Source organism: Glossina fuscipes, unplaced genomic scaffold (genome assembly GCF_014805625.2).
Source record: "Glossina fuscipes isolate IAEA_lab_2018 unplaced genomic scaffold, Yale_Gfus_2 27, whole genome shotgun sequence".
NCBI classification, from domain to species: domain Eukaryota; kingdom Metazoa; phylum Arthropoda; class Insecta; order Diptera; family Glossinidae; genus Glossina; species Glossina fuscipes.
The window spans coordinates 5,754,496-5,780,246 of NW_023998422.1; the positions used below are offsets into that span (position 1 = coordinate 5,754,496).

At 34.0% G+C, this 25,751-nt stretch overlaps 4 protein-coding genes and 1 non-coding gene across 7 annotated transcripts; 2 read left to right on the forward strand and 3 right to left on the reverse strand.

The window, feature by feature from the left end:
- Positions 1-1,197: 1,197 nt before the first annotated feature.
- On the reverse strand, positions 1,198-10,100 carry LOC119636001 (tetratricopeptide repeat protein 37). 2 transcript variants are annotated; one of them, XM_038031068.1, is made up of 16 exons: positions 9,943-10,100; positions 9,664-9,875; positions 9,150-9,345; positions 8,493-9,088; positions 8,359-8,436; positions 7,991-8,300; positions 7,816-7,932; positions 5,661-5,843; positions 5,413-5,597; positions 4,352-4,534; positions 4,076-4,281; positions 3,620-4,019; positions 3,124-3,555; positions 2,065-2,239; positions 1,536-1,723; positions 1,198-1,353 (listed from the first exon to the last, which is right to left on the reverse strand). In XM_038031068.1, the coding sequence occupies exons 1-16, from the start codon at positions 10,030-10,032 to the stop codon at positions 1,200-1,202; spliced, it is 3,705 nt and encodes a 1,234-aa protein (XP_037886996.1). In that variant the 5' UTR covers positions 10,033-10,100; the 3' UTR covers positions 1,198-1,199. The 2 variants fall into 2 exon arrangements, with proteins under 2 accessions (XP_037886996.1, XP_037886997.1); XM_038031069.1 differs by lacking the exons at positions 1,198-1,353; positions 1,536-1,723; positions 2,065-2,239 and adding an exon at positions 2,733-3,019.
- Positions 10,101-11,193: 1,093 nt separating this feature from the next.
- LOC119635812 (coilin) lies at positions 11,194-13,440 on the forward strand. Its single transcript, XM_038030817.1, has 5 exons — positions 11,194-11,604; positions 11,689-12,866; positions 12,946-13,073; positions 13,131-13,236; positions 13,292-13,440. Exons 1-5 carry the CDS (start codon positions 11,384-11,386, stop codon positions 13,420-13,422), a joined length of 1,764 nt encoding a protein of 587 aa, XP_037886745.1. The 5' UTR covers positions 11,194-11,383; the 3' UTR covers positions 13,423-13,440.
- Positions 13,441-14,305: 865 nt separating this feature from the next.
- Positions 14,306-16,702, reverse strand: LOC119635740 (suppressor of cytokine signaling 4). Of its 2 annotated transcripts, XM_038030733.1 has the most exons (3): positions 16,589-16,702; positions 15,855-16,527; positions 14,306-15,787 (listed from the first exon to the last, which is right to left on the reverse strand). In XM_038030733.1, exons 2-3 carry the CDS (start codon positions 16,454-16,456, stop codon positions 15,322-15,324), a joined length of 1,068 nt encoding a protein of 355 aa, XP_037886661.1. In that variant the 5' UTR covers positions 16,457-16,527; positions 16,589-16,702; the 3' UTR covers positions 14,306-15,321. The 2 variants fall into 2 exon arrangements, with proteins under 2 accessions (XP_037886661.1, XP_037886660.1); XM_038030732.1 differs by having other exon boundaries at positions 15,855-16,702.
- Positions 16,703-19,621: 2,919 nt separating this feature from the next.
- LOC119636016 (integral membrane protein GPR180) lies at positions 19,622-24,953 on the reverse strand. Its single transcript, XM_038031088.1, has 6 exons — positions 24,071-24,953; positions 22,256-22,688; positions 22,044-22,187; positions 21,914-21,984; positions 20,823-21,112; positions 19,622-20,753 (listed from the first exon to the last, which is right to left on the reverse strand). The coding sequence occupies exons 1-6, from the start codon at positions 24,574-24,576 to the stop codon at positions 20,476-20,478; spliced, it is 1,722 nt and encodes a 573-aa protein (XP_037887016.1). The 5' UTR covers positions 24,577-24,953; the 3' UTR covers positions 19,622-20,475.
- Positions 23,404-23,477, forward strand: Trnad-guc. The gene has a single exon. It is a non-coding gene; the product is annotated as a tRNA-Asp (tRNA).
- Positions 24,954-25,751: the final 798 nt, after the last annotated feature.

Here is a 25,751-nt window from a genome sequence, read left to right on the forward strand (position 1 = left end):
TAGCAACAAAACTATTCACGATAACTTGGATTTTCCATTCATCAAGAATCGAATTCAACGCATTTCCTCAAATCACATAAATCCCTCTACAATATCTCCTCTGCATGCATCCAATGAAATAAAATAATTGATAAGACATCATAACCGGATCTTCTATCCAGAAATTAATATAATTTTGTTTTGTAAATAGTGTTAATGAATTTTCCAAGTCCATATAGTTTCTTTTGCCCAATGCCCTACACCAATTGTGCAGAAGCACTCAAAGTAAGCCTACTCTTTTCAATTCAGAATTGTTCGCATCGCTCTAATTTTATCTCTTTGTCTTATTCTCTATAGGGCTCTTACTTGTTATTTATTTAAACGTCATACCTATATTGTTATATTGTCCCCATTAGTCACAATAACCTCTGTTTTCTTTCTCATCTGGACATAATATTTATTGATTATTTCCTTAGATAGATCAAAAATATATATGTAATAAAAGAAGAAATCCATACGTGTAATGCAAAAGAAACCATCGACCATATCTCAAGTAAGGCTGGGGGCTTAGTTAAGTAGTTAAGAAGCACGATTAACAAGTCGGTATACACATGCGATGGACAATACTTTAACTAGTATGAGTGTGCAATCGCAGCTTTAATGCGTGCCCCGTAATACTCACATAGTTATTTCTTTACGTCTATGTTAAAGCTTCATTCGTGATCGTCAGCAGTAACCCTTATGGCTATGGATAGACATTAGCAGATATAATCTCAGAAGCTTATGCTGACCAATATGCTGTATTACAGTGCTGGATGTTATCAATTCGAGGACATATCTAGTATACCCCTTTCTTCCGGCAGTAAGCATAAGAATGGAATTTGAAATTGTTCTCTTCATTATGTGTATGAAGCTATCGTGGTTGGAGATAAGTTCAGTTTCATTTAATATCAATGGGCAATTAAGAATGAATCTGTTATTAAATTGAATCTATTGTTTAATTTATTCTTGCGGTTTTTCAGCTTCAGCTTCAGCATATAAAAGTTGAAGAAAACCACCACTCAATACTTTTAAGAAACAAACAAGAAAACAAACATTAAACAACTTTCTAATTAAAGTAAAACCATTTATTATAAAAAATTGGAATAAATACATAGATATATATATATATATATATATGTATGTTTATATAAAATCATATTCTTTCCTGTTGGCTGAACTTAATGCACTTGCAAGAGAGAATTCCAAGCGTTCGGATTATTTGGATACAAGTGTACGGCACGTTGTATTAGTTTCAAAGAATTCTGCTTATCGACCGGCTGGAGAGCACGACTGGCGATTAGTAAAGTTTGAGAATCCTCGATGCAATCATTTCTTAAAAGAGACAAAAGTTCAAACTTTAAACACGCCCGCACGCATATGTTTATGTATATATGTATATGTATAGATAGTTTAAATAAATGCCACTGATAGGGAATATACTAAGAATGCGTTGGTGTTTGTGTTTGTGTTTGTGCAAACAGATATGCATATGTAAAAACATGGTAAATACAAACTTGTTAGTTTTACTGCCATGCACTAAACTAATAGCACTTAAAGCTATTTGACTAGTGGCTGCATGATATTGACGTTTATGTCCGTAGTTGTCTAATAGAAAGTTGGCCAGAACTTTACGTAGAGCAGCACACTGCGGAAAGATGTGTACACGTGTCATCAAAGAGATAAGAGCATTACGTGGTTTTTGCTAAAAGAAGAAAAAATAAAAAGAAAAATATGAAAATTCATATATAAGGGACAAAGCAACTGACAAATCGGTATTCGGATATAAACTAGCAAAGGAGCGATTTGTTTTACTTATGGATGAATGTTTTTGAACTTTTTTTCATTTCTTTGAAAATCAAACAAATTCTCGTGAATCGATCGCGTTCAAAACTCTCTCGGATGAATTTATGAGCCAAATGGACGGACAAGTCGAAAGGTAAACACATTATGTCTGTTCCCATCGCAGATCAAATTTGAAAATAAGTAAAACATCTCCTCCTTCGTTCGTTAATATAAAAAATCTCTTATATGAAAATGGCTTACAATCGATAGATAGTATTGAGCCCTTAAATATGCAACATGAGCTATGTGCTCTATCGAATTCTCATATTTTCTTAGCTCATTTAAGATGGTCTCCGTTAATTGCGTATCCTGATGCAAAATTCCCAAAGCACAAGCCGAGTACAATGCTTGTACGGGAGAATTCTTTAAAAGTATGCTATGACGGAGAGAAGAAAATGAAAGAAAAATTACAAAATTATCTAAAGCATAGACCTTACTATACCCGCCACCAAGGAATGAGGGCTTGCAAATTCTGCATCGAATTAGCCATGTCCGTCTGCCCGCCTGTGTAATGTCATTTACATGTCGTTTCTCTGGCCGCAAAAAAGATGCTAAGCACTTCAAATTTACCAAAAACATTGGAAGTTCTTGAGCGTAGGATGATATTGAAACTGAATCAAATCAGTCGAAGAACACGTCTACTGTACTATGTCAACTAAGAACATTCCTGCTTCTCAATAGGCAGAAAAAATTCATTTTTTGCTCATTACTCATACAGCAGATACATCTAGAAGACTTAAAGCGTATATTCTATGGGCGACGCTGTAGTATATGCAAAAAAATGTCATAATGCATCAAAATTTAATTTTTTCTTAATACCTTTATAGCTCGCAGAAGCAAGCTTCAAACACCGCGTAAAGCCTATAAAAACTCAGATAACTTCAAATTCTGAATGCAATTCGGAACCGTTTCCGTCTGTACGTCGGTCAATCTATGTGCTATCTGTGGTAAATATTCGTCTCTTCGCAAAAATTAAGACATCGCTAACAAATCTACAAAAGAATATAATAAAAATAATCCAAGCACGTCAAAGGGCTTGCCTGCAACGCCTACATGCCTATGCAACAAAAACTGCGAGCACCTTCGCTTTCCGTGTTTTTGGCTTTGCACTCACAAAATACTACTAGTACACCATATAAATTTCCCAACTTTTATTCTGAAAATTGAAAAAATCAGCTGCGCCCACTCAATATTATAACGGTGACGAGTATAAAAGAATCGATCACGATCGAATATAATTTTCTTATTCGTTCTACTTACCATTGATATAAAATAGTTTTCGTATCTGCTTCACCTTGGAAGGCATAAACCATTGAAGCCATAGCTACTAAAATGCGAGCTGCTTTATCATCTTCTGCGCCAACTACACTTTTAAGCACCGAATTGTAGACGGAATAAGCCTCTTGATGTTGGCCTGCTTTAAAATACGCTAAAGCTAAGCCTATAATGGGTTTAAAGGAAGCTTGTGAAACCTTATTAAACGCATTTATAGCCTCGGTAGGTTCGTTCAATTTCAAATGCGCAAAACCCAGGTTAGTAAAAATTAAATCACGTTCCGTGCCTATTGTGGCCTTGGATGCAGCTGCCGTATACGCTTTGACAGCGGGCCGATATAGTTTTTGACGTTCACTTAAAAATCCTTGAAGTGAAAGTGCCGACACACTGGTCTCTTTTTCTTCATTAATCACGTACCTTTACGAGAAAAGATTAATTCAAACATTATATACACTTCGCTTAGGATGTGTTAAAGAAGTACCAATTAATCGCATCCAGGGCCATTACATCAGCATGCATATTGTTAATGGCATGTTTGTAATGCGGTAACTCACATTTGCCTGGATCGCAAAGCATATTGCAAACCCAGTGAGCGTAGCCCAGAGCAGACTCACTATGAAATTCAAATTGTTGACAGTGTCTGAATAAATCTAAAGCTTCTTCTTCTTCGTTGATGGTCTCCGCAATCATAGCCTGGCCTATCCAAGCGTTCGGATAAATCGGAGAGGATTGCTGGGCTCGTTGGAAGGCTTGATTAGCCAATTTGATCTCATGTAATCTCAAGTATAAAACTCCCAAGTTAGTCCATGTAGTGTAAGATTTACGATCTAAATTAAGCGCTTGTATGAAACAATGCTGAGCCATTGGATAATTTTCTTTAACTTTAAAATTTCTAGTTTTAGATTTCAACTATAAATAATTTCAAATCATTTCTCACTTTGATGCATATTTATAACACCCAATAAGTTCCAATTTTGCCAACGATTGCTTTGTTCTTTAATCGCCATTTGACATGCTTTCGTAGCCATATCTAAATGATTTTCAGCTTCTTCGTTTATGTAATCGGCCATGTAATAGTAACACAAAGCCAATTCGTACCATAAATACGTGTTTGATTTAATTGTTAAAGCACATGTGTAAAATCTTAAATAATAAAATAATAAAAATAAATCTTTCTTGTTCTTGTAGACACATATTAACCGATTTATCTTACCTAGCGGCTAATTTAAATAAATCCTTGCGTGTTAAGAAAACAATTTCGCTTTCACGTTTAGCTAAAAGACCATTGACATCTAAGTTTGCCATAGATTCTGACATCTGAGCAGTTAAAACGAAAGCGTTTGCCGTTAAACGCCAAAGCCAAACCATATTAAGGTTTTCACTATTCAAGAAACATCTGGAAATATTTAACAAAATTATTTATAAGATAATAAAACAAGTTCAGCTGAGACCGAATCTTTCATACCCACCACCTTTACTCTGGAAAAAGACTAAAAACAGGAAAACAACTACGTTCTTGTACTCTATAATATTGGTTGGGCGTGGTCGATTTTCTATATTTTCCGAATAAAAGGGGGGAAATTTATATGGTGTATATGTTGTACTTAAGTATATATTAGTAACAAACAAAGCATAAAAGCGTGTGGGTGTTGCAGGAGTGTCCATTTTCGTATTCTTTTGCAAGTTTCTATAGCAAGTTTCTAAGCTATATCTTCATTTTTGCAAACAGGAGAATGTTCATTGTAGGTACTACAAAGTTGGACATACGGACATTGTTAAGTGCATTCCGCGTGTAGGGTAGTCAGAAACTGGAATGAATTTCTACACTATATGAGGTTTCTGTGCTAAACTAAATTATGACACTCCATAAAAGCGGACTTGTTTTGTAAAGGTACTATAGCAACGCCCATTAAGTTAGGGTCCAAGTTTGTATAGGCTTAACTGCTGCAGTTTGTAAGTAGGAAAGGAAAACAATGGTGTTTTCCTTTTATGTGCTGCACTAGACGTCTAATTCGACCGATTTGGCACATTTGCAATATCGACCCGCGCCTAAGAACTTCCAATGTTTCTGCCAAATTTGGAGTCGATAGCTTCATTTTTGCGGCCACAATGTTAGCAACAGACAGTACATAGACGGACAGACGGACAGATGAACCTGCTGTGATACTGGACAACAGTATATGTGCTTCGTGGGCTCTCAAAAGCTTCCCACTGGGGAACGTCACACTTCGGTGATGGGTATAATACATATTAACACTTTTCATGCTTGCCTACCTTTGTAGCATATTTACGGCAGTTTGTAAATGATGTTTAGCTCTACCATAACGGTATTCGCTTTTTAAGTAATTAGCCAAACCCAAATGGGCTTCAGCAGCTCCTTTTAAAGCAGGCAGATAATCGTTATTACTTTTAAGTAAACGATCGAAATTTTCTATAGATTCTGAATACATGCGCGTAGTCTAACGGATTAACGTTTAGAATTCATAATTATATAAAAATTTATATTTATTCACACCGCTTACCACTTTCATTAAAGCCACTTGAAGTTGGGCGTAAAGATTGTCTGGTTGCATTTCCAAAATTTTTTGAAAAACTCTTATCGCCGAATTATAAGAACCCCTTTCCGCGTAGGCATCGCCTAAAGATTCCCAATAAATCATGCAAGACACGTCCTGTTTAATGGCCGTGCGAAAGGATTGTATAGCCTAGAATAATATCGAGTTATAAGATTACAAAGTCCTTGTTTAACTAAAATTAGGCTTTCGGTTAAAGTGTTAATTCTCAAAAGCAAAGAATCGATAATTCTGCAAATATATCGTGAGACCAGATTAAAGTCATTCTCCGATTAAACGAATTTACTCCATAAAATTAAAAAAGCACTTATTACGCAAGCCAGGAGCTCTTCCTTAATCCCTTATTCTACTCATAACGTTAAAGTACTAAAACTGTACCAAAATTGTTTCAAGGACTTTTAGGCTATAAGAAAGCGTCCCATCATAGTTTAACGGAACTATCAATGTCCTTTCGACCGGAACGTTTGAATAAATCGCTGAATCACTCTCAATTTTCGGATCTATTGGATCTATTCATATTAATTCTTAAGCTTGCACCATATGTAAGTAATCAATCATACTCTACACCAATGATACTCTACACCAATTACAGCAGAGGATATTGTGCGGATGTTTGTAATACGCAAAAAGACTTGAGATGGATTCACCTTTTATTATGTCGATTGCTTGATAATCATTTAGTGAATTGATCTCAGCTTGTCTCTCTGTCTGTCTGTCCGTCTGTCTTACTAATATCTGTCTATATCTATCTTATTCTGAAAAATCGTTATATGAAAAAAATTCCAATTCTCAAAATTCGTCGACAAAAAAAATGTGAAAGTTCGTATCAGGCGGGTCAAACGGTTTAAAACCGGCGCTACGGAAACTGAACTTTCCTATGGGAAGAAAATGTAATTTTGAATATTTGCTGGAGAAAATTAGTCCATAATTGACATAATTTGACATAAAAATTAACATCTACGAATTTAGACCCAACAAGTCTGTATACCTATATAAGGATTTTCATGAAAAATAAGTCTTTAAATGACAAAAATAACTGGTTTTTTATGTTTTACAATGAAAATTGTTCCATATTAGCAATTTGGCATAAAAATTAACCGTAAGAATAATTTAGATCCTATTATACGTAGGGTTTCTCGTAAGAAGACAATGTGTAACTTGTAGTCTTTCATGACGAAAAAAAGTAAAAAAGAAAATCTTTAAATAGTAAATCAAATTTTCTAAATTTGAATCTTATTAGTTAATGTTTTGGACACCCTACAGTGTGGGGGCTTTCATGAAAAATATATGTTTAAACGACAATAATGAACAATTCTTACTGTCTTATCACGAAAATAAACGAAAGGTATTAGCCCATGTGCTGCGGAGTATTCAGTGGATAAGCCTTGTCCAATTACAAGGTTTTCAGTTGTTTTACTCAAGCGTAATCACTCTAAGATACGAATGTTCCACGAAAACTCCTCATAACATTTTTTCACAATTTCAGCCGGATAAATAGACCAACTTAACTTACCGATCGCGGGCTGCGAACATATTTGAAGCAGTTTTTTTTTTTTTTTTTTTGTTTAAGCAACATGTTGAAGTAACAATTCTGATTTCAATGAGTGGACATAAAGGCAGACAAGGCTAAATCAATTTTCTTAATCAGTCTGATGAAGAGTGCATAGACTTTTTAAGCCTTAAAAGCCTTTGTAAACATAAATAATGTGATAAATCCTTTACGGTAAGAAAAGCGAATAAAAGCACTGTAGCGGACCACGGTTATATTGAATACCGTGCATCACTCTACCGTTACTCATATTACGGTTTTTTAAGAAAAAGGTGTTGCATGATAGGCAGTAGAAAAAGTAGTCCCATCCGAACCATTTTCAATAGCGTCCAAATGCTTTTGGACCAAAGCGCGACAGTATGCCGGATTTTATGAAAATGAACGCAAAAAAGCAAGACAAGCCTAAATCGATCGAGAAGGTTATTCCAAATCGGTCGGTGCAATGAAAAAGCATGGGTTTATCTCAATGCACACATCCTCATTAGCTTAATTTGCCTTTGTACCACCAACGGTGTAGGCAATAAAAAAGAATATAAAATTATAATTAATAGTTACCTCATCGAAGTTGTTAACACTTAAGTAATGTAAACCTAATTTATAATGCAAATGTTTAGCCCGTTGGGAATTGTTCAGATATTTTAAGGTATTCGTCAACAAAGCCACATTTAAATCCTGTGGATGAAAGCAATAATTTTAGGAATTGCATTTTTAAAAGCATAAAACATTTTACCTCTTCATCGATTTGTTGATAAATGGCAGATAAATTATCTACTGCCAAATCATTCAGAGGATTTAAGGTAATACATTTTTCAAAACATTTACGCGAACGCACGATATCGTTTAGAGCAAAATAAATTTTACCTAAATAAAAAAAGCATTCAGAGCTGTAAGGTCGTAGACGCGTAGCTTTTAGAATATTATTTAAAGCTTGAGAAAAATTCCCAATTTTATAATACAGTTTTCCCAATAACAGTAGCGATGAGAAACTCTCCAAATCAATTGTCGAACCATTCAAATAATCTATGGCCTGTTTTGGTGATCTGGAAATTTTTGCGCAGTGAGATGCATGTTGAAGAAGGGCATACTAAGCACACTTACAGAAGAAACTCAGCCTTTGTTAAATCATCCATGGATAGGGATTTTAGCTTAGTTAAATCCCCCAATTTATAATAACACCTACAATAAGAGCAGTTTAATTCGAGATGACAATTTTCAAACAACACAATACGTACCTGGCTGTGGCTTGTAAAGCTTTCGGTGAAAGATTTTCTTCGTTTAACAAATTCAAAGCTTCTTGCAATTTACTTTCCTCTTGCGCGTGCGAGAGACATAAGGCGTACTCTTCGCGAAATTCTTTCCCTAAACGTTGCCATAATTCTTCCGCTAAATCATAAGCTTCTAAATGAGTTTCAGTGCGGGCCAACAGCTTAACGGCTACCATATAATTTGGTTCTTCTTTCAATGCGTGAGATAAAAGTTGACGTGAAGTAACATATTGTTGCGTATTATAAGAGTCAATTGCTTTTACTACTAAACCTAAATAAGAATTTTCGTTCAGCTCCAATAGTTTCGAGGCATAAAAATCAACTGATTGCGTTAGGCCATCAAAAGCTATAAATTGATTCTTTTCATAATTGTCACAATAAATTTTACAAATCCATCCATAAGCATAAATATCTTTCGGATACAGGTCGATCACCTTGCAGGCATGACTAAGGCAAGCTGTTAATTCATTTTGTTTAAACAGCAGCTTTAAATAACATTTATATGCTGGGAAGTGTATCTGGAGACTAGGGTCTGAAATTACAGCCTCCAAAGCAGATTTGTACTGAACGGGGAAAAAACAATTAAATAAATAAATATCTCGCATAGTTATCTTTATCGTATACCAAATTTTCATTTAACAAAGCTGGAGACAAATCATTTTCAATCCATATACGTCCTAAATACTTCAAGAGCACATCCCGCAAAGCTTCATTGTGGTTTTTCTCCAATTTTTCGCTGATTATTTCAAAGCATTCCAAAGCCATTTTCGGCTTAGTGGATGTGCTGTACAGTTTCTCGATATAATCGCTTTGTTTTTCCCTGCAAAACAAAAATTGTCCAAAACGTAGAAAGTTATCAGTCAAGTTCATTAATTTGCTAGATCAGAGAGAGAATTCTAAATACGAATATTTTCCTTTCAAATTACTGTCAAAAATTTTGTTGTACCCTACAATGGTATAGATGATTGTGGACGGACATCCGCATGAACTTAATAAACTCTTATGCATAAGTGTTGCATGGTGTAACAAAAGTCCAGCTGAGGTGCGAAGTGCAACAGACAATCGTTAGCAAATGATTCCCTTAATTAAAGATATCCCAAGAACCATTTAATTCGTCTATTGGCCTCATAATACTTACGGTACCAAATCAATTAATTGCTCCAAAATTTTAGGTAATTCATCGGTGGGCGCACAGTTGGCCAGACCTTGTAAAGCAACAGTCGGCGTTGTTGGCGAATATTGAACAGCTTTACGTAGGTAATTGGCAGCTTCTTGTTTGTCGACATTCTGATAAGCGGCACCCAACAATAAAAGTCCCATATAATTATTGGGTTCGTACTTCAAGACCAGCTAAAAATAATTTGGCAAAGTGAACTAAATGAAAGTTTTTAAAAATCCACTTCATTTCCTGGCGTACCTCACATTTGCTGATGGCCTCTCGGTATTTATCATTTTTTATTAGTTCGCGTATTTCCTTAAGCAAAGCTTTTTGTTCTTTAGCAGACATTTTTTTTCTAAATCTGACAATATTTCCTATTTGAAAATATCTAAATAATTGTTTACTTTGCACATAAATAACAAAGCAGATAACAACAACAGCTGATCACATAAATTAGAGAAGGTGTTCGAAAAAATCACCACGGGATGAGCGATAAGCTAGAGACGAAAATGTGGAAAACTTATCGATGTTTTTCGAGGGTGTCGTTTTCTTTTGTCACTAGGTTTGAAATGCGTTTTGCTCGCTCTAAGCTTGTGATTTATCAGATATGGAAACTTTTAATTTCAATTTTGGTTTCAGTTGCTTTTGGGAAGTAACCAAGGCGAAAGCTAACAATCGACTTTACGTTTACGCCCCTAATTATGTACTTTCATTAACTCTGTTTCACTTCAGCATAACGAAAGAGAGATAAGCTTACTGGATTGAGAATACGTTTTCCTCCTCTTGCGACGCGGTAGCCTTGGGTTTCATCGCGTATGCAAAATTTAACTTTCAATTTGGTTTTCAACTGCTTTTACTAAGAAGCCAATGACGAAGACAAAAGCTATTATTATTATTTTAATTTCAGACTAATGAATTGAATTCTTAGACTAAAAAAAGAGACATTGAGCACTAGCAACACAGGCTATCGGCTCTAATTTAAATAAATGGATATTAGATAATAAGCTTAGTAGTATTAATAAAGTAATATATTGAATTGATATTCTGTTCTTAAGCTGATTGTAGAATGTTCAAAGGGTTAATCGTTCCAAATGCAATACTTCTAGCCAAGGAAAAGTTGAGGCAGTCGCAGAGAATGTGCTTTATAGTAAGAGTTTGTCCACAACAGCAGATTGGGGGAGAAGACTTCTTCAGCATCCATTGCTAACTTTCAACTAAGTTATTATGCTTACGATTATGTGTTTTCATCAACTCTTTTTCGCTTCAGCACGACGAAATAAAAACAATCTTTTTTTTTCCATTATATATCGCCGGCGTTTCATATTATCACGGAATTTGAAATGCGTTTTCCTCCCCTTGAAACGCGCAAGCTTTAAGAGCCATCGCGTATTCAAAATTTAACTTTCGGCTTTTGCTAAATATTTTGAAACAAAAATGAGAGCTAAATTTTTCCTACGTGCTTATCCCGTAGCTGTCGTTGCGATATCTGTTTGATAAGCAAGCATAGAGCAGTTAGCTGTTATCGAGAGCTATTTGCTCTGTTTGCCGGCATTTAAAAATTTATTGTGTGTTTGTGAATGTAAAAATTTTGAAAACTTCGCTTGACTCAAAAAAAAATAAAAAAAAAGGATTAACAAATATCTTTGGGATTATAATTTTTTTTGTACCTGTAAACGAGGTTTACTCGTATCATAAGAAAATGCAAAGATTTGGAGTAAAAATTGACTTGTCACCATTTTTCGACGATGAAAGGAAATTAATATTTATAATGGTCGAATCTGCATGGAAGTTTGTGGAGGACTTACAAAATCGCGTGCGAACACTTTTCGATGTGGATTTAGTACGTTTCACAACCAGCGATGATTGCTTTTTGCATCCCAAAGAGTCAATTGAAATCGTTAAATTGTGTTCGAGTTTGAAGTAAGTAGTTTTCGACTCATTATAAATAAACATAAAATAATAGTTTAACCCTATTTTTTTTTGTTTTCCTTTCTTTTTGACCAGAGCGTTTGTTCCCAAAGAGTGTCTGGAGAAAAGGAAAAGCAAAAATAAAAAAGAAAAACGTCATCAGGATGAGGCGACGGTGGTGCCACCCGAGCTTCCAGCAAAAGAAGTGAAGAAAAAACGCAAACTTGATGTATTGGAAAACGCCTCCAACAGCTCCACGATGACCGAATCTAAAAGTAATAACGGCCGAAATGATCACTTTGATCTAGGCGTGGCAATTAAGAGGCAAAAAGTTAATAAATCTAGTGAAATATCCAGCACTAGTGAAACTGTAGCAGAAACTAATGACGGAAACAGGGATCGTACAGCAAATAAAAAAAAAACCAAAAGTCTTGCCAAAGATTCTCCACAAGGTCAGGCAAATCAAATAGAAAAAGAAACTGATTTCACTCGATCTTCAAAAATAACAAATTCAACCCCTTTCCCCAAAACGGGTCTTAAATTGGAGGACTCTGCCGAAGCTAAACACATTCACTTTCTGGATACGGATGCAGCAGTATCTACAACCGCCGAGACTGCCAAAGTTTGCAAGCAAGGCAAAAAAGTTGTATTTCGGTGTCCTTTAAATGGAACCCGCGATATTTTAGAAAAAGCACGTGTTTTCTCCTTGCCTTGGGCGATTGTTGAGAAACCTAAAAGCATTATCGAAATCAAAGAGAATATCGCACTGGAACCGAACAGTTTAACAAAAGGGCCGATTAAAAGTGTAGCTCAGGACTTGGAAAAATCACCCAAAATATGTCAAGAGACAGAAACTGTAACAAAAAATGCATCTGAAAGACTTACTGAGGCAACTGGTTATGAAGAAATTGAAAGTAATAGTGAGGAGAAAACTAGCAAAGAAATTCAACAGGAATCTGCTGATGAGAATATGGGAGGGATTTCCAATGAAAACAATGAAACTATCGGAATCAAGATTACCCTGAAAACTTGTTCATCAGACGACAAAAAAGAGGATCAGACTGTTGAACATATTGTCAGGGTTAAGAAGGCTGGTACGGCAACAGCTTTGTCAGACAACTCCACTGTAGACTGTATTGATCTCAGCGCTGACTTTGATGAAGAGATGGGAACAACTTCGTTAGCTGAAAGTATTAAAATCAATTGCAATGATTCCGGCGAGTCTGATATTGAAGAAATTTCCGAAATTATTGATCTCAACGAAACCAACGATGGTGAATAAAAAATTAATTTGTTTTTTTCTTTATAAAATTTAACATTCCTTCTTCTTTCTAATAAAATTTTCATAATCAGAAAATACCAGCAAGCAAAGTCTCTTATTACCGGCATCTGCCTACAATGATACAAATGTTGCGAAAATTTTACCATTTTGCGTAAGGTTATATGATTTACCCAAACCGGATGATATAATAGTGTTCAAGGTCTGTATGTCTATGTACATGCATATATATATGCATAATTGTTCGTGTTTCTTTCAGGTTCCTTACGTCGGTAAGGGGCAAAAACGGTCTAAAACAAATTATATGGCTGGGAAATGTGAATACATCAATCAACGTTTGAAATCCATTAAAATCCTAGTAGTTGGTAATACTTACACAGACTAATGCTTGCACACACATTTATATAGTTCATTTTTCAGATGGACTCTCCGAACTTCGTCATGTACCGTCGAAATATCATTGGATTTCCGATAATATTCAATCTAACTCTTATCGCTTGCAAGCCAAGCTATGTGATTTAGAAGATGTCAAAATTTACTCCGAGTCTTGAACTTTGTAAAATTAAAAAATACATTTATAATATATGATTCATATTTGAAGAGAAAACCATTTAAAAAATGGTAATCTGCAATGTTTGTCCTTTACGTGTAAATGCTTTTAAAAGCAGTGATATCCGTTAGGGTTTCTTGTATTTCTTTAAAAGCCATAAATTACAAAGGGTTATACCTTTAATAGCCTTTGTAAAAATTGATCACATTTTTTTTGCTTTAACGATAGGAATAAAAAAAGTTTTTCAAATCAAACATTTATTCGGGGATTCGTTTTCGGCATCACAATAAATAGGCGTTTATACTAAAATATTTCCATGGTAAATAGCAAAGGACGGAGAGACAGAGTATTTGAGTAATACGGTGATTATCGAAAACGATTTTTGTATATTATAAGTTATTAGATCCTATGCCACTTGTGATACAAGGCTGTATTTAGCTTGTGCGAATGTATGCAAATCATACCGATCGATTCAAAAAGTGATAATGAATCGACCGAATACCTTTTTTTTATGAAGCTTGGTGCACTGACGAATACTGTTGAAAATGGCTTGGATCGATCCACTTCCCCATATAGCGACTTATATTGAATAACTATAGGTGATAGGTGCACCTCATCTGGCATTTGGCATCCATTGCATGCATCTGTGCAGCTGCCTTAAGCTCTTCTGCGTTGTTTCATACTTTAATAGTTTTATTTCAAAGATGATAAGCTTAAGAACTTGAGTGAAATTACTAAAATTGATTTTATTAAATAACTTTTGCTTTCAACTTTTAAAATAATTTATTTACTTATATTTTACAGTTTTATAACTAAAAAATCAACTAATTCAAAAAATATAAAAAATTGAAGGAAAAATCTTCTATATATATGAAGAAAAAGTTTCGGGAACTGTAGGATGTTTTTTAACGCCTGTAAACGCATAGATTGAAGTAGGGATCATCAATGTGTTAAATCTACCCGCAATATTTAATGTCCATGATATCTACAACTAATTGGAGGTGGTTTATCAACGCATTGTTCCAGATTCACTTTTGATTTGTTGGCCATTAACATCGAGGTCAAACATACCCAATCTAGTATATATTTCGGAATTCTTTCTGCTGCCCAAGAAACTATTCTTGTTCTTGTTCTTCTTGCAGTTGATATTCAGCGCAGACATTAATGCGACAAATGCAGAGAAGAAAGACAGGCTTACTGACTATTTCACTTTGTGAGATGTTTAAATGATTTTGGTTCCCGATACTTTTTGATCAAAACACCAATGATTTTTTCTTCAACAATCTGGATAAAGCATAGAAGAAAACTATAACTATTCTTTGACGGTCTTATAAAAATTCTAAAGGATCTACTGACTTGCTTGCTGCGAATTCACACAACGAAACAAACAAAACAAAGTTCGAACAGGAAAATGTAATAGTTTTTGCATTATATTAAAAATATATATATATATATATATATTTATATATATTATATGTATTTTTTGAATATTTCAAATATGTTTCTATAAGTGTGCGTATTGTTACGTTTGTGGATAAATTGATCATCATCAGTATCACATATAACGTATAAAACAAAATATTTTCTATTTTCTAGGAATACCGAAAAGTAACTCTAATATTGTTGTTAGGTAATGCTTATATTGTTCGTTTTAAGGAAGACACAATGATAAACTTTTTGGAAGAAGCCTTCAATTAAGAGATAATACATACATACATACGCATATAAATGCATAAAGGCCTCAGCTAAAATGTGAAAAAGCAGTTGAATGCTTTATAAAACAAATACAAGAAAAAAAAATATTGGAGTGCAGACGTTGTTATTGCACAGTGAGAGGTTAAATCTCGCTTTGAAAATCTTTGGTTTTGGGGTTTTTGTATAGAGTGCAAGGTTTTCGCTTCTAAAAGAGCAATTCTCTTTTCTCAGCCAAATATTCTTTCAACGTAGGCGGTAGAGGTAAACGAGCTATTTCCTCAGCAGTGTTAGTGCGCTGTATTACCCTACGGCATAAATCCTGCAGCTTGGGCATGTTCAAATATCGGCTGAGAGGATATTTAAGTATAACGGGAAATGGTGGTTGCATTTCATTCGGCACTTTAACAAAACATACAAAATTATCATTCGTACAGCGATACAGAATATCTTCAATCATCTCGACTATGGACTCGTATTCCAGTTCTTCAAAATGCCAATAATCATCGCGATACTCCAGCCGATAGTGTAATGTTACATTGATTATACGAAATGATAACGTGAACTGACAGCCAATACTTTCGGAATCACGTACGAGAAACGAACCTGTCGGTTTATCGGTTAATTGTTTTTGAGCATCTTGCCTTGAAATCTCACCCCAGTACCATACTTGACTATAAAATTTATATATATATACATATATGTGGATTAAATTTCTTTATTTCGAAGGTGCGAACATACCTTAACATTTCGTTGCTGGCTTTGTACATAACGCGATTAGGTCCTTCCTCACGTTCTAGCCATTTTTTTACTATAAAACGTTTAAAGTCTTGTGTAAAAGGTATCATCTCGGGCTCTTCATGCAGTAAATTGGCTGCTTGACTGTTACTTCGTATGAAATTGAAGGACAAGGATTCATGCATTGGCGAATGGGTAAGAAATTCGGAGGAGGCATCTATTGTGCCATTGGCAATAATATCATAAATCTCTCCATTTTCATCGGCGTGACGACGACGTAACGAATGAAAACGTAGACCCATTTTCTTACGAAAACGTTGAAATACATTTTTGTCTTCTTTCCTTTTACGTCCTTTACTTGAGCTTGCATTTAATCCCTCTTCTCTACTTATTCCCGCCGACATCCTACCAGCAGGTTCATTGTTATTATTCATTGTATCATTACTGGCAGTGCTGCTGCTGTTAGTTGAAGAGGGTGATGCGATTTTTTTGCGACGTGTCAAGGAATGAAACCAACTTAATTTCTTTTCTTTGGTTGCGCTGGTAGGTGAGGTTTCTTCTGTTGAGGCATTTGCATCGTGAACAACATTGTTTTCGTTGTTCATTATTGTTTTCTTCTTGTAATCTTACTTAACTATGTCTCTCTCTCTCTCTTTTCCTCTCTATTGTAATTTCACTATTTTAAGGAATTTTCGCGTTATTTAGTTACCTACTTAAATTAGTCATTAATACTTTACATGAAGTGGATATTTATGTATTGGTTATTAATTTGTTTGGAACATTATCAAATCACAGAAAATGCAAATAATTATAGACGAGAGATTACTTATGAATTGAGAAAATTTTCTTCTGTTTTGGTTAATTTTGTTTTAATGCTTGCAATGCTGCCATAGTACGAAAAATTGCTTTGATAATTAATTCGAAGCAAACATCGTAAAACACTTATTGTAATAAAGTTTTACAAACGTTAAAAAAAGTTTAACATTTCACAACACTGCAATAAAACCTTTCAAACTGAGGTTACTTATGAAAATTCGTTGTATTTACGAGAAAGTTTCCATAGTAGTAGAACAACAAGTGGAGAGTACATCTTATTTAATTAAATTGAGCCTATCTCACGTCCTCCTGGGTTTTGCATAGATCCACACAAACTTGACATATCCTTTTATCATAAGTGATGTAGAGCGTAAAAGTATGTCTATAATGCCAAACAATTCAAATTTTTATTTAGAAGTAGCAGATATTTAACATAGTAACCACATTGCGGTAATAATTTAATTTAATTTTTAATCTCTAAGCACTGTCCATATTTTTAAGCGTTTACTAAATTCGCATTTCATTTCGGTTCAGATTGTGTGCTCAATACTATTATTATCCGTATGTATGTTTCCGAGCTAAAATTTGGTTCAATCAATTGATATACACGGACATGTGATAAGTGCATAAATAGATCAGTTTAGTAGGAAATTTTAAGCTTGTCTTGTGTTCGCCATACATGTCGAGGTATTTCCATGAAGTTTGGTATACCCAGTGATGAAAGCTATTGAAAATGGCTCGGATCGCGCCAATTTTTCGAATACTTCCAACGCCTTATATAAATAGCTGCATTAAGCGAAGTGAAGTAGGGTATTTAATGATGCATCGCGTCCCAATGAATGCTTTCACTAGTCTTAAATTAAATAAATAAATGTGCATTAAATAAAACTTATCTAAATACGTTTTAAAATAAGGTTTGGTATAAATGGTTTATTAAATACCACGTGTTTATTTATTTATTTATTTATTTTATTTATTCCACTTATACTAGAAACTCAACTAAACAAATAACAGTCGAGTTCAATTGGCTCTTAATGCAAAACTTATATTAATTAATAATAAAATTGAGTATAAGTATAATAAAACAAATAAGAAGAAAAAAAAAGAAAAAGAAAAAAAAGCATGTACACTATCAGCATAGGGCCACACTTACAACCGGTACAGGACCAAATTGCAAATGAACTCCTAAGCCATCGCAAACATGCGTAAGCCTGGCAACCGATAATAAATTGACAATAATTCATTTTCGAAACGTAACGACTTTTTAAGGATAAAAGCTACGGCATAGGTAAATCGCGCGTATTAAGCAATGTTGCTTTAATGGACTTTAAAGAGTCCGATAACGGGAATAAGTGGTAGACGTCATTTAGGTTCTTGCAAACAACTCTGAGCGGATTGAACAGCTCATAATTAAATTTACACTGATTAAGCTTAACCAAGATAAAGTGTTGGTTAGGATATTTTGATTTTAAGTTTCGCCTTTATTAAGTCCACCGGTATATTCTTATCTTTAACAGAACACTGACAGAAAATTTAACAGAAAAAAAAATCGATCTTCTCTTTTACATATGTGTAATTGCATGCAACTAACTCACTGATATACTTTATACTTTATTTCCGTTATGAGAAAGTCACATATGCTTTATTAATTCTCTTCATTGATCGATGTTTAGTTACTCTTTGTTTTCGGCCGAGTGCAAAGTAAATGTTGCCCTTAGGGAAATTAAAAACAAAGATGTGATTGTTATAATAGTTCTTGGCGAAACATTAACAATACAAAAAAAATGTGCGTATAGAAAATTCCTGTACGTAAGAAATTGAACAAAAAAAATAACAATTTTACAAATAATTGAAAGAAAATTTGAAATAAATTGTGATAATTTTTAAAGGTTGAAAATATGAATTTTTTTTCTTTTTCGTTGGTGTGTATGTGTATGCGTGTGTGTGTTCCTGTTAATTGTGCTTATGAAGCATTTCTTGTTGTGTTTAGGCAAAGAAAAGAAGATAATGCAAAAATGTGAAATCAAGTTCAAACAAGAAAAAAAAAGATTAAAAAAATGTAAAACGAAATTTCGCAAATACAAATTGGCGGGAAATCTACATACATATCTATTTCACAATTAATAGTTAGCTCACTCCAGTTATAAGGAACATTTGCATCATCCCGCAATGCATAATCTCGTAATGTTTAGTTACTTTTTGTTGTTGTTGCTTTTTTTTTTTTTAATAAGCAAAATCTGCATTTCATATTCCGTTAAGAGTAAAAACAAAAAGTCTAAGCTTACAAGTAAACGCAATATGGAAAATATGTTCAATGTTCTCCTTCTCTTAAATTTCTAAGCACATGTTGTCGTTGTTCAGAATTTGATACTGATCAATATCATGTAGACTTGATAAGACTTGAGCGCAGTTTCTTTGCAAGTTTTGTAAACATTTTCAGATTATGTTGTGCGATTTGAATGAATTTCAATACCACTGTCTTAGTATAGTAAACATGAACACTTGCTTCGTTACATTTCCGTTTTCGTTTACTTAAGCATTTTATGCGTTTTGTTCTCTTGGCTTTGTTGCTCTTTTTCTTTAAATTTTCATTTCCAGCCTTCCAGTCTTCGTGCTAAAATTTCCAATGTTTCTGCCAATTTTGAAGCTGATAGCTTACTTTTCGCGATCAGGGAAATATATATCTCAGACGGACAGAGAGACGGACATGCTTTAATTGGCTTAGATTTGGACGGTGGTCAAGCCCTTTCTGAAGCTTCCTTCTGGACGATGGGCATAAAAAAAAAGAAAAACACTTGGTTAAGATTTGCTCGTTATACTCTCGTTTTTTATTTCTGCTTTCAATTTCCTTAAATATTAAAACCTATAATATAGGAAATATAACTAAATTTTATACATATATATTTATTTCTTCATATATATATAAATCACTAAAAATTAATTAAAAAATTGTTGCATAAGTATGAAAATAAAAAGTTTATAAAAAATTAGTTTTTTTTCGTTTTCGTTTGTTTGTTTCTAAATTTGCAATATGTTCTTAAAATCTACGTTTTTATTATTAAAAAAAATCATTTAAAACTTTGTTTACTTTTTTTTTTTTTTGCATTTGTAGTTGTTTTTTTGATCACAAAAATGGCAAACAATACGCGTTGTGTGTAAAAACTTACCTATGTTATTATATTTTATAATTAAAAAAAAAGAAAAAAAAAAAGAAACGAAAAAATTAAACTATATAACTATACACGATTTAAAATAAGTCGCATATCCTAAGGATACAAAAACAAATACATTCAGTATTCAGTATGTATGCTGCTCTAAGGGGTTTTTTAAAATAAGTTTTTTTCCTTCTTTTTGTTGCTTATGCTTTTGTACACTAACAAGAATGGATTGACTGACTGCAATGTTGTGTGCTTAAAAATGTGAAGGAGCTGGAAGAGGGCGATCATTAAAGGATTATAATGAAATGGAGGTTTTGAAAAACACTTGAGAAAATTACTCAAAACTCTTAAAATTTACAATAATAATAATAATAATTATCACGTTTCCTTACTTAATCTCCAGCTTTATTAGCCAGAGATTCTGGTCAAACTAAAGCTAAATTTTTTTAAAATATAACTTTATATTTTTTTTTGTTTTTGTTTTTTTTTTTTTTAATTAATACAATAAAAACCATTTTCATAAGCACTAGTTGATTAATTGCGCCTGTGTTTGGAGAAAAGTATCGTTACAGTGACGTTTAAAAATCTTTACATATATATATATAAATATATGTATGTATATATATATATATATATCTCAAACTTTGCATTCATGCCACAATATGACTATTTTTATTAAGATCTGTTAATAAATCGGCTTCTAATTCTTCATTGTGTAGTAAATTGGTAGAACCTTCATTAGCTGGATTAACAATTTCATCACTTAGGGCATTACCAGTAGCATTAGTTCTAATAGCTATCGAATGATTATTATTAGAATGATGAGATGTTATTACTTCTACTATTCCATTATCTAAAGAATTTTGCCTACGTTCTCGTTCACGCACTATATGAGGTGCTTCATTAAATTCATCCAGTTCGTCCATTCCTTGAGAAAAACAAAACAGAAGAGATTAATTTAATCTATGAAATTTTGAAATATTTGTTTCGGGCTTACCCGCATATTTAGTGCCTGTTAGGAGTAAATATTGGCCCGATCGATTCGGCCATAGTAAACCAGTCATTACACAATAAGCTAAACAATCGGCTGAATTGGTTATTCCTAATAATAGTTTATACCTCCACATGGGGCTAACTTGTAAAGCCACTATTGCTACAATTGGTAAGTAGATGAACCATACCAGACTCGAAGCACCTAAGTGCAAAAGAAAATCTAATTTCTTCGAAGAATGTTCGTACTTCATAGTATTGCGTAGCTCATATAGAAACCACAACATGAATGTGGTGCTAAAAAGGGGAAAAAACAGAGATGTCGAAAAATTTCAAAAAGTGAATTCAGATTATTATTAAGACTACTTTAAATTGAAAGGAGGGTTATTACAATTTTTTGAAGGGAGAGGTGTTTTGTTGACCGAATTCCCAATTTTTGGGAGACGAAAAGTGATTTACAGAAGGATTACTTTTTAAAAATTTCGCACCGTTTTTTTTTTTAATGTTTAGGGTGCGTTAGAGGAAATTTAAAGATTTTCCGATAAATTGAAACTTAAAACCATACCTATAAAGCACGAGGTATGAAACCGTCATTAATGTTAAACGGACTTAGTACATACGTAGTTAAAGAAATTCTTTAGCGTAGGAATTTATTTATTTATTATTCTCCACAATTTTAGTGACGCAATTTATTCATACAACAATTTTTCAAAATCAGGCTATGTGGAACAATAGCGTTCGTCCTTGAACAAAGAAATGGCAATGTGCCAAATTATACTAAAATATTTGAAAAATTGCGTTTTGTAAATTGAACCTAAGAAAACAAGACGGACAGATGGACAGACAAGTTTGGGTCGATTCCGAATCACATGATATTTTTGCGCTCATAAGATTACTTGACAATTCGGGAGATGTTGACACGAGTTCACTGATTACGCGGATAGTTTTGGGTCTTTTCTTTTCATAAACGCAGCGGTACAAAAAGCCACCAGACTTCCAAAAAAAAATGCAGTTATTAAAAACAATGTCCTTTGAGCGGCACATTTAAACAAATAAATATCTTCGACATTCGGGCATTTTTCCAAAAATTACATTTACCGTAATATCAAAACGATCCAGCCTGGCCAAGTTTGATATTCATCAACATCAGACACAATATCCACTTCAGTCTAAAATAATTTACGAATTTAGAAACATTTAATTTTCTGAAAAAGTCTTTCAAACTCACTCTATTCCAATAGTACAGGAACACGTGGAAAGCACAATATGGCACCCAAATGCTCATTAATATAATCCAACCGGTGCGACTAATTTGCTGACGGGTTACAGCCCAGCCTTTTGCCAAAAGCAATAAAATCAACATAAAAGTGGTCTGAAGGTAAAAAAGAAATTTTCCTTAATTTCTTAGGAAAGACATTTCAACTTCTGACTTTCACTTACCCTACTAAATATGTCCAATATATCACCAGACGTTTGCATATTCGGCAAACCTACACCGTTAACGGCAAATTTGATTAAATGAGCCGTTATAAGAGCCAAACTTACAAATTCGCTTAGTAAGCTGAGGGTGAAGAGCCTGGTAACAGGATGCTTTTGCAAACGCACCGCATAAATTTGCATTGGCAGTAGTACCATATAGACTAGCAAAAATATTAAATACATTTCCAAAAGATTTTGTTGATCAAAAGAGAACTCGTAGGTTAAAGGATGAGCAGCCGAATTATTGGGATGACCGTTAACCACATGAATATCGTAATGTAGTTCGTGAATGGTGTTATTAAGGAAGGCGGCCGGAGCAGTTAAAGTATCATAAGCATGCCATTGGCACGTGGAACGATTGCGATAGCAAGCCACCATGGCTACATACCAGAATCTGTAAGATAACGAGTGAAGGGGAAATGAAAGTTAGAAATACTTGAGATAAAAAAGAAATTAGAAGTAAGATTACAGACTGAGTAGATGGGAGAAATACGGGGAGAATACGATTAGTAAGCTAAGAACTGAACGTAACAGATGACTCAGTTCGACTCTAACTAGAATACCTTATCTACAGATTGTTCATGCTTGTCGTAAATCGGGTAAATTATTATTAAAAACACTTATTGAAAGCATAAAATACATCAGTCAATAGATTGGTAGGATAGCAGAGCATGACTATTGTATCGAATTTCCGCGACATTTCGATCACTAGTTTGCAAATTGCATATGGTCTGGTGACGCCGCCGACTAAGATCAGATTGTTCCATTGTTTTGAAAGAAATGAAAAAGTAACGTCCCTAAAGTGAGAGTGGCGACATCAATATATTCCCCTATGAACTTATTGAGTGATGTATTACATACTGCACTAACCGTAGAAATACTCCGCTATGGAGTAACACGTACAATAGTCTCTTAAACGATTGATCCACGCCTGGCCATGTAAAATAGACTCTATGTAGAATAATAACGCTGTAAAATTCACGCTGAAGAAGACAGTTTCAACTTTAGAATCCTTTCGAGAGAAGAATTTTTAAATTTTTCTAAAGGTTTTTCTCCTCACAGAAAATGAATACGAAATATATTACAAAGAAAAAGACATCCTTGTGGAGTCCTCGATAGTATAGTGGTTTAGTATCCCCGTCTGTCACGCGGGAGACCGGGGGTTCGATTCCCCGTCGGGGAAAAGGAACATTTTTAAAAAAAATTTTCTTTTGTATATTTGTATGGAGTGTAATATTGCTAGGCTTATACAAAAAAAAAAAGTCCTTGCCACAAAGAAACTTTCAGAAGTAATAGAACGGTAAAGAACGTAGATTTACTAAGAGCAGAATAGTTATCAAATCTTTTTTTTTTTGATCTCTGAGAAAAGCTTCTAAATTTCTTGTTTTTCTTCTGAAAACGAAAAAGCAATTGTTATTGATAAGGTCAATTAAGTGTTACAAACGGTAGTGTCATAAATTATTATAAGTGAAACGCGTATATAAGTAAAAAAACCCTACGGCTCTCACCATGAAAAAAGCAATAAATTGCTTATCTAATCGAATAAGATTTGTTGATTGCTTTCTTTATCTCGATAACGACAAGCATAGTCTTTGATGAGAGAGTATGCAAACATAAAAATAGCCGCCATAAACATAACAAGACAAGCTGCGACCTAAAGACCTCATCCGAGAAAAGCTGCCAATTTCTTTTTATAATGCCATTGAAAAGAAAAACGCGTATAAAAAATAGGAAGGAATATAAAAGAAAGTACGTCAACAAACGTGTTTAGTTTACCTGGGCTGCGATACCTCACTGATGACATAGGTAAACTGATTGCCTGGCACCACGTTACCGGGAGCATCTTCATCCTCACACAAATGCCCATGAGGACAGGGTATGCGCCGAAGGAAATCTCTCTTACCGTGACTATTGCAATCAACGTCATAAGCCAATACCTGGATACGTTGGAACATACGCCTGCATGCCATCTCACGATCGAAAATGCTGGCACTGCGATTACTATAGAAATCCACAAATGTAGATTTGTCCAACACTGCCAAAGTGATTGGCTGAGGAAATGCTTGATAGGCAGTGATATTGCCATAAATGTAACCGAATGAATCCCGCGGACGGTGCGATTCAGCTTTTTGAAAACCAAATTTAATGAGAAATTTGAAGAAATCTTGCGTATCAAAGGAGCCACGCAGATGAGTGGCAGACGAAGTCGATAAACCGGAACATAATAGTAAAGATATACAGTCCAGGAGCAGCCTCAAAAGGCCACTCCCTTTCACTTGCATATTGGTTTTGAAATATTTTAAAGAATTTTTTCTCCAACCTTTAGCGTTTTTGGCGTTCCTCGAACAATACTTTTGCTTTCACTTTTTTTTTCTTTACACTCTGTCTCTCTCACTCCACAAATTCAACTCCACTCACAGAGTGTATTTTTTTTTTTTGTGGTTTTTCTTGTCCTTTTACCCAGAGAATCTCAGCCGAATTTTTTGTTTCTTTTCTTTTTGGCGAACATTTGTGCACTTTTTCTTCTCTATCTTTCTTTGATATAGAATTTCCCCTTCTTAAGTGCTGTTTACAGTCTTCTTAATACTATCTCTTTTTAAATAAATATAAACAATTAAATATTTTCCTTCCGCATACTTGAATTTAGTGTTAGTGTTAATATTTACGTTTACGATATCACAGATTTTCTCGTTAAACAAACGTAAATTACGATGTACCGTCTAGAAACAGAATTGCCAGATATTTTCAATATATTCCCATCAATCATTTACGGGGACATTTCATAAAACGCCATAATAAAAAGAGGCACACACAAGTAAACCTTTGCATAGCAAAGTTTTTAGATGAACTTTTATTGACTTGAATTTACAAAAAAAAAGAATGGAAATAATGAAATCCAACTCTATATATGTATAGTTGAGCAGAATAACGCAATTGCCACAGTGGTGTTTTTGAAATATAAAGAAAATTTTAGTTAAATTTTCATATACACCACTCCTAACACATCGAAAAAGTTTTCCTTTGTTTTGCCGACGGCTTTGTGCTTTGCATTAACAATCCCTTTGGTCTGTTATTTAACAGAATTGAATCCCTTTTGTCGGTAAAGTTGGGCATTTAACATAGCTGAGTGGCGTTAACATTTAAGTTGTTACGTTGGGCATTTAACCATTTATTTATTATAAGCGACTCTGTGCTTTGCCTTTCAATAGGAACTTTAACCATTTATTGATGGCGCCTACCACGATGCCTCAAGGGTGGAAAACCGTGCTTATATGCTTAATGTCTTTTTCTCCGTTATAAAATTAATTTAATGCACAAAGCAGTTGTAGGAATTGAATAATTGCGAAAAAAATGAAAGAAAAGAAAATCAAAAATATTAATCGAGTGAAAAATTGAGAACAAGTAAAAATATTTTGAATAAAAAGAGCGTTTATTTATAAAATCATTATCTTAAATC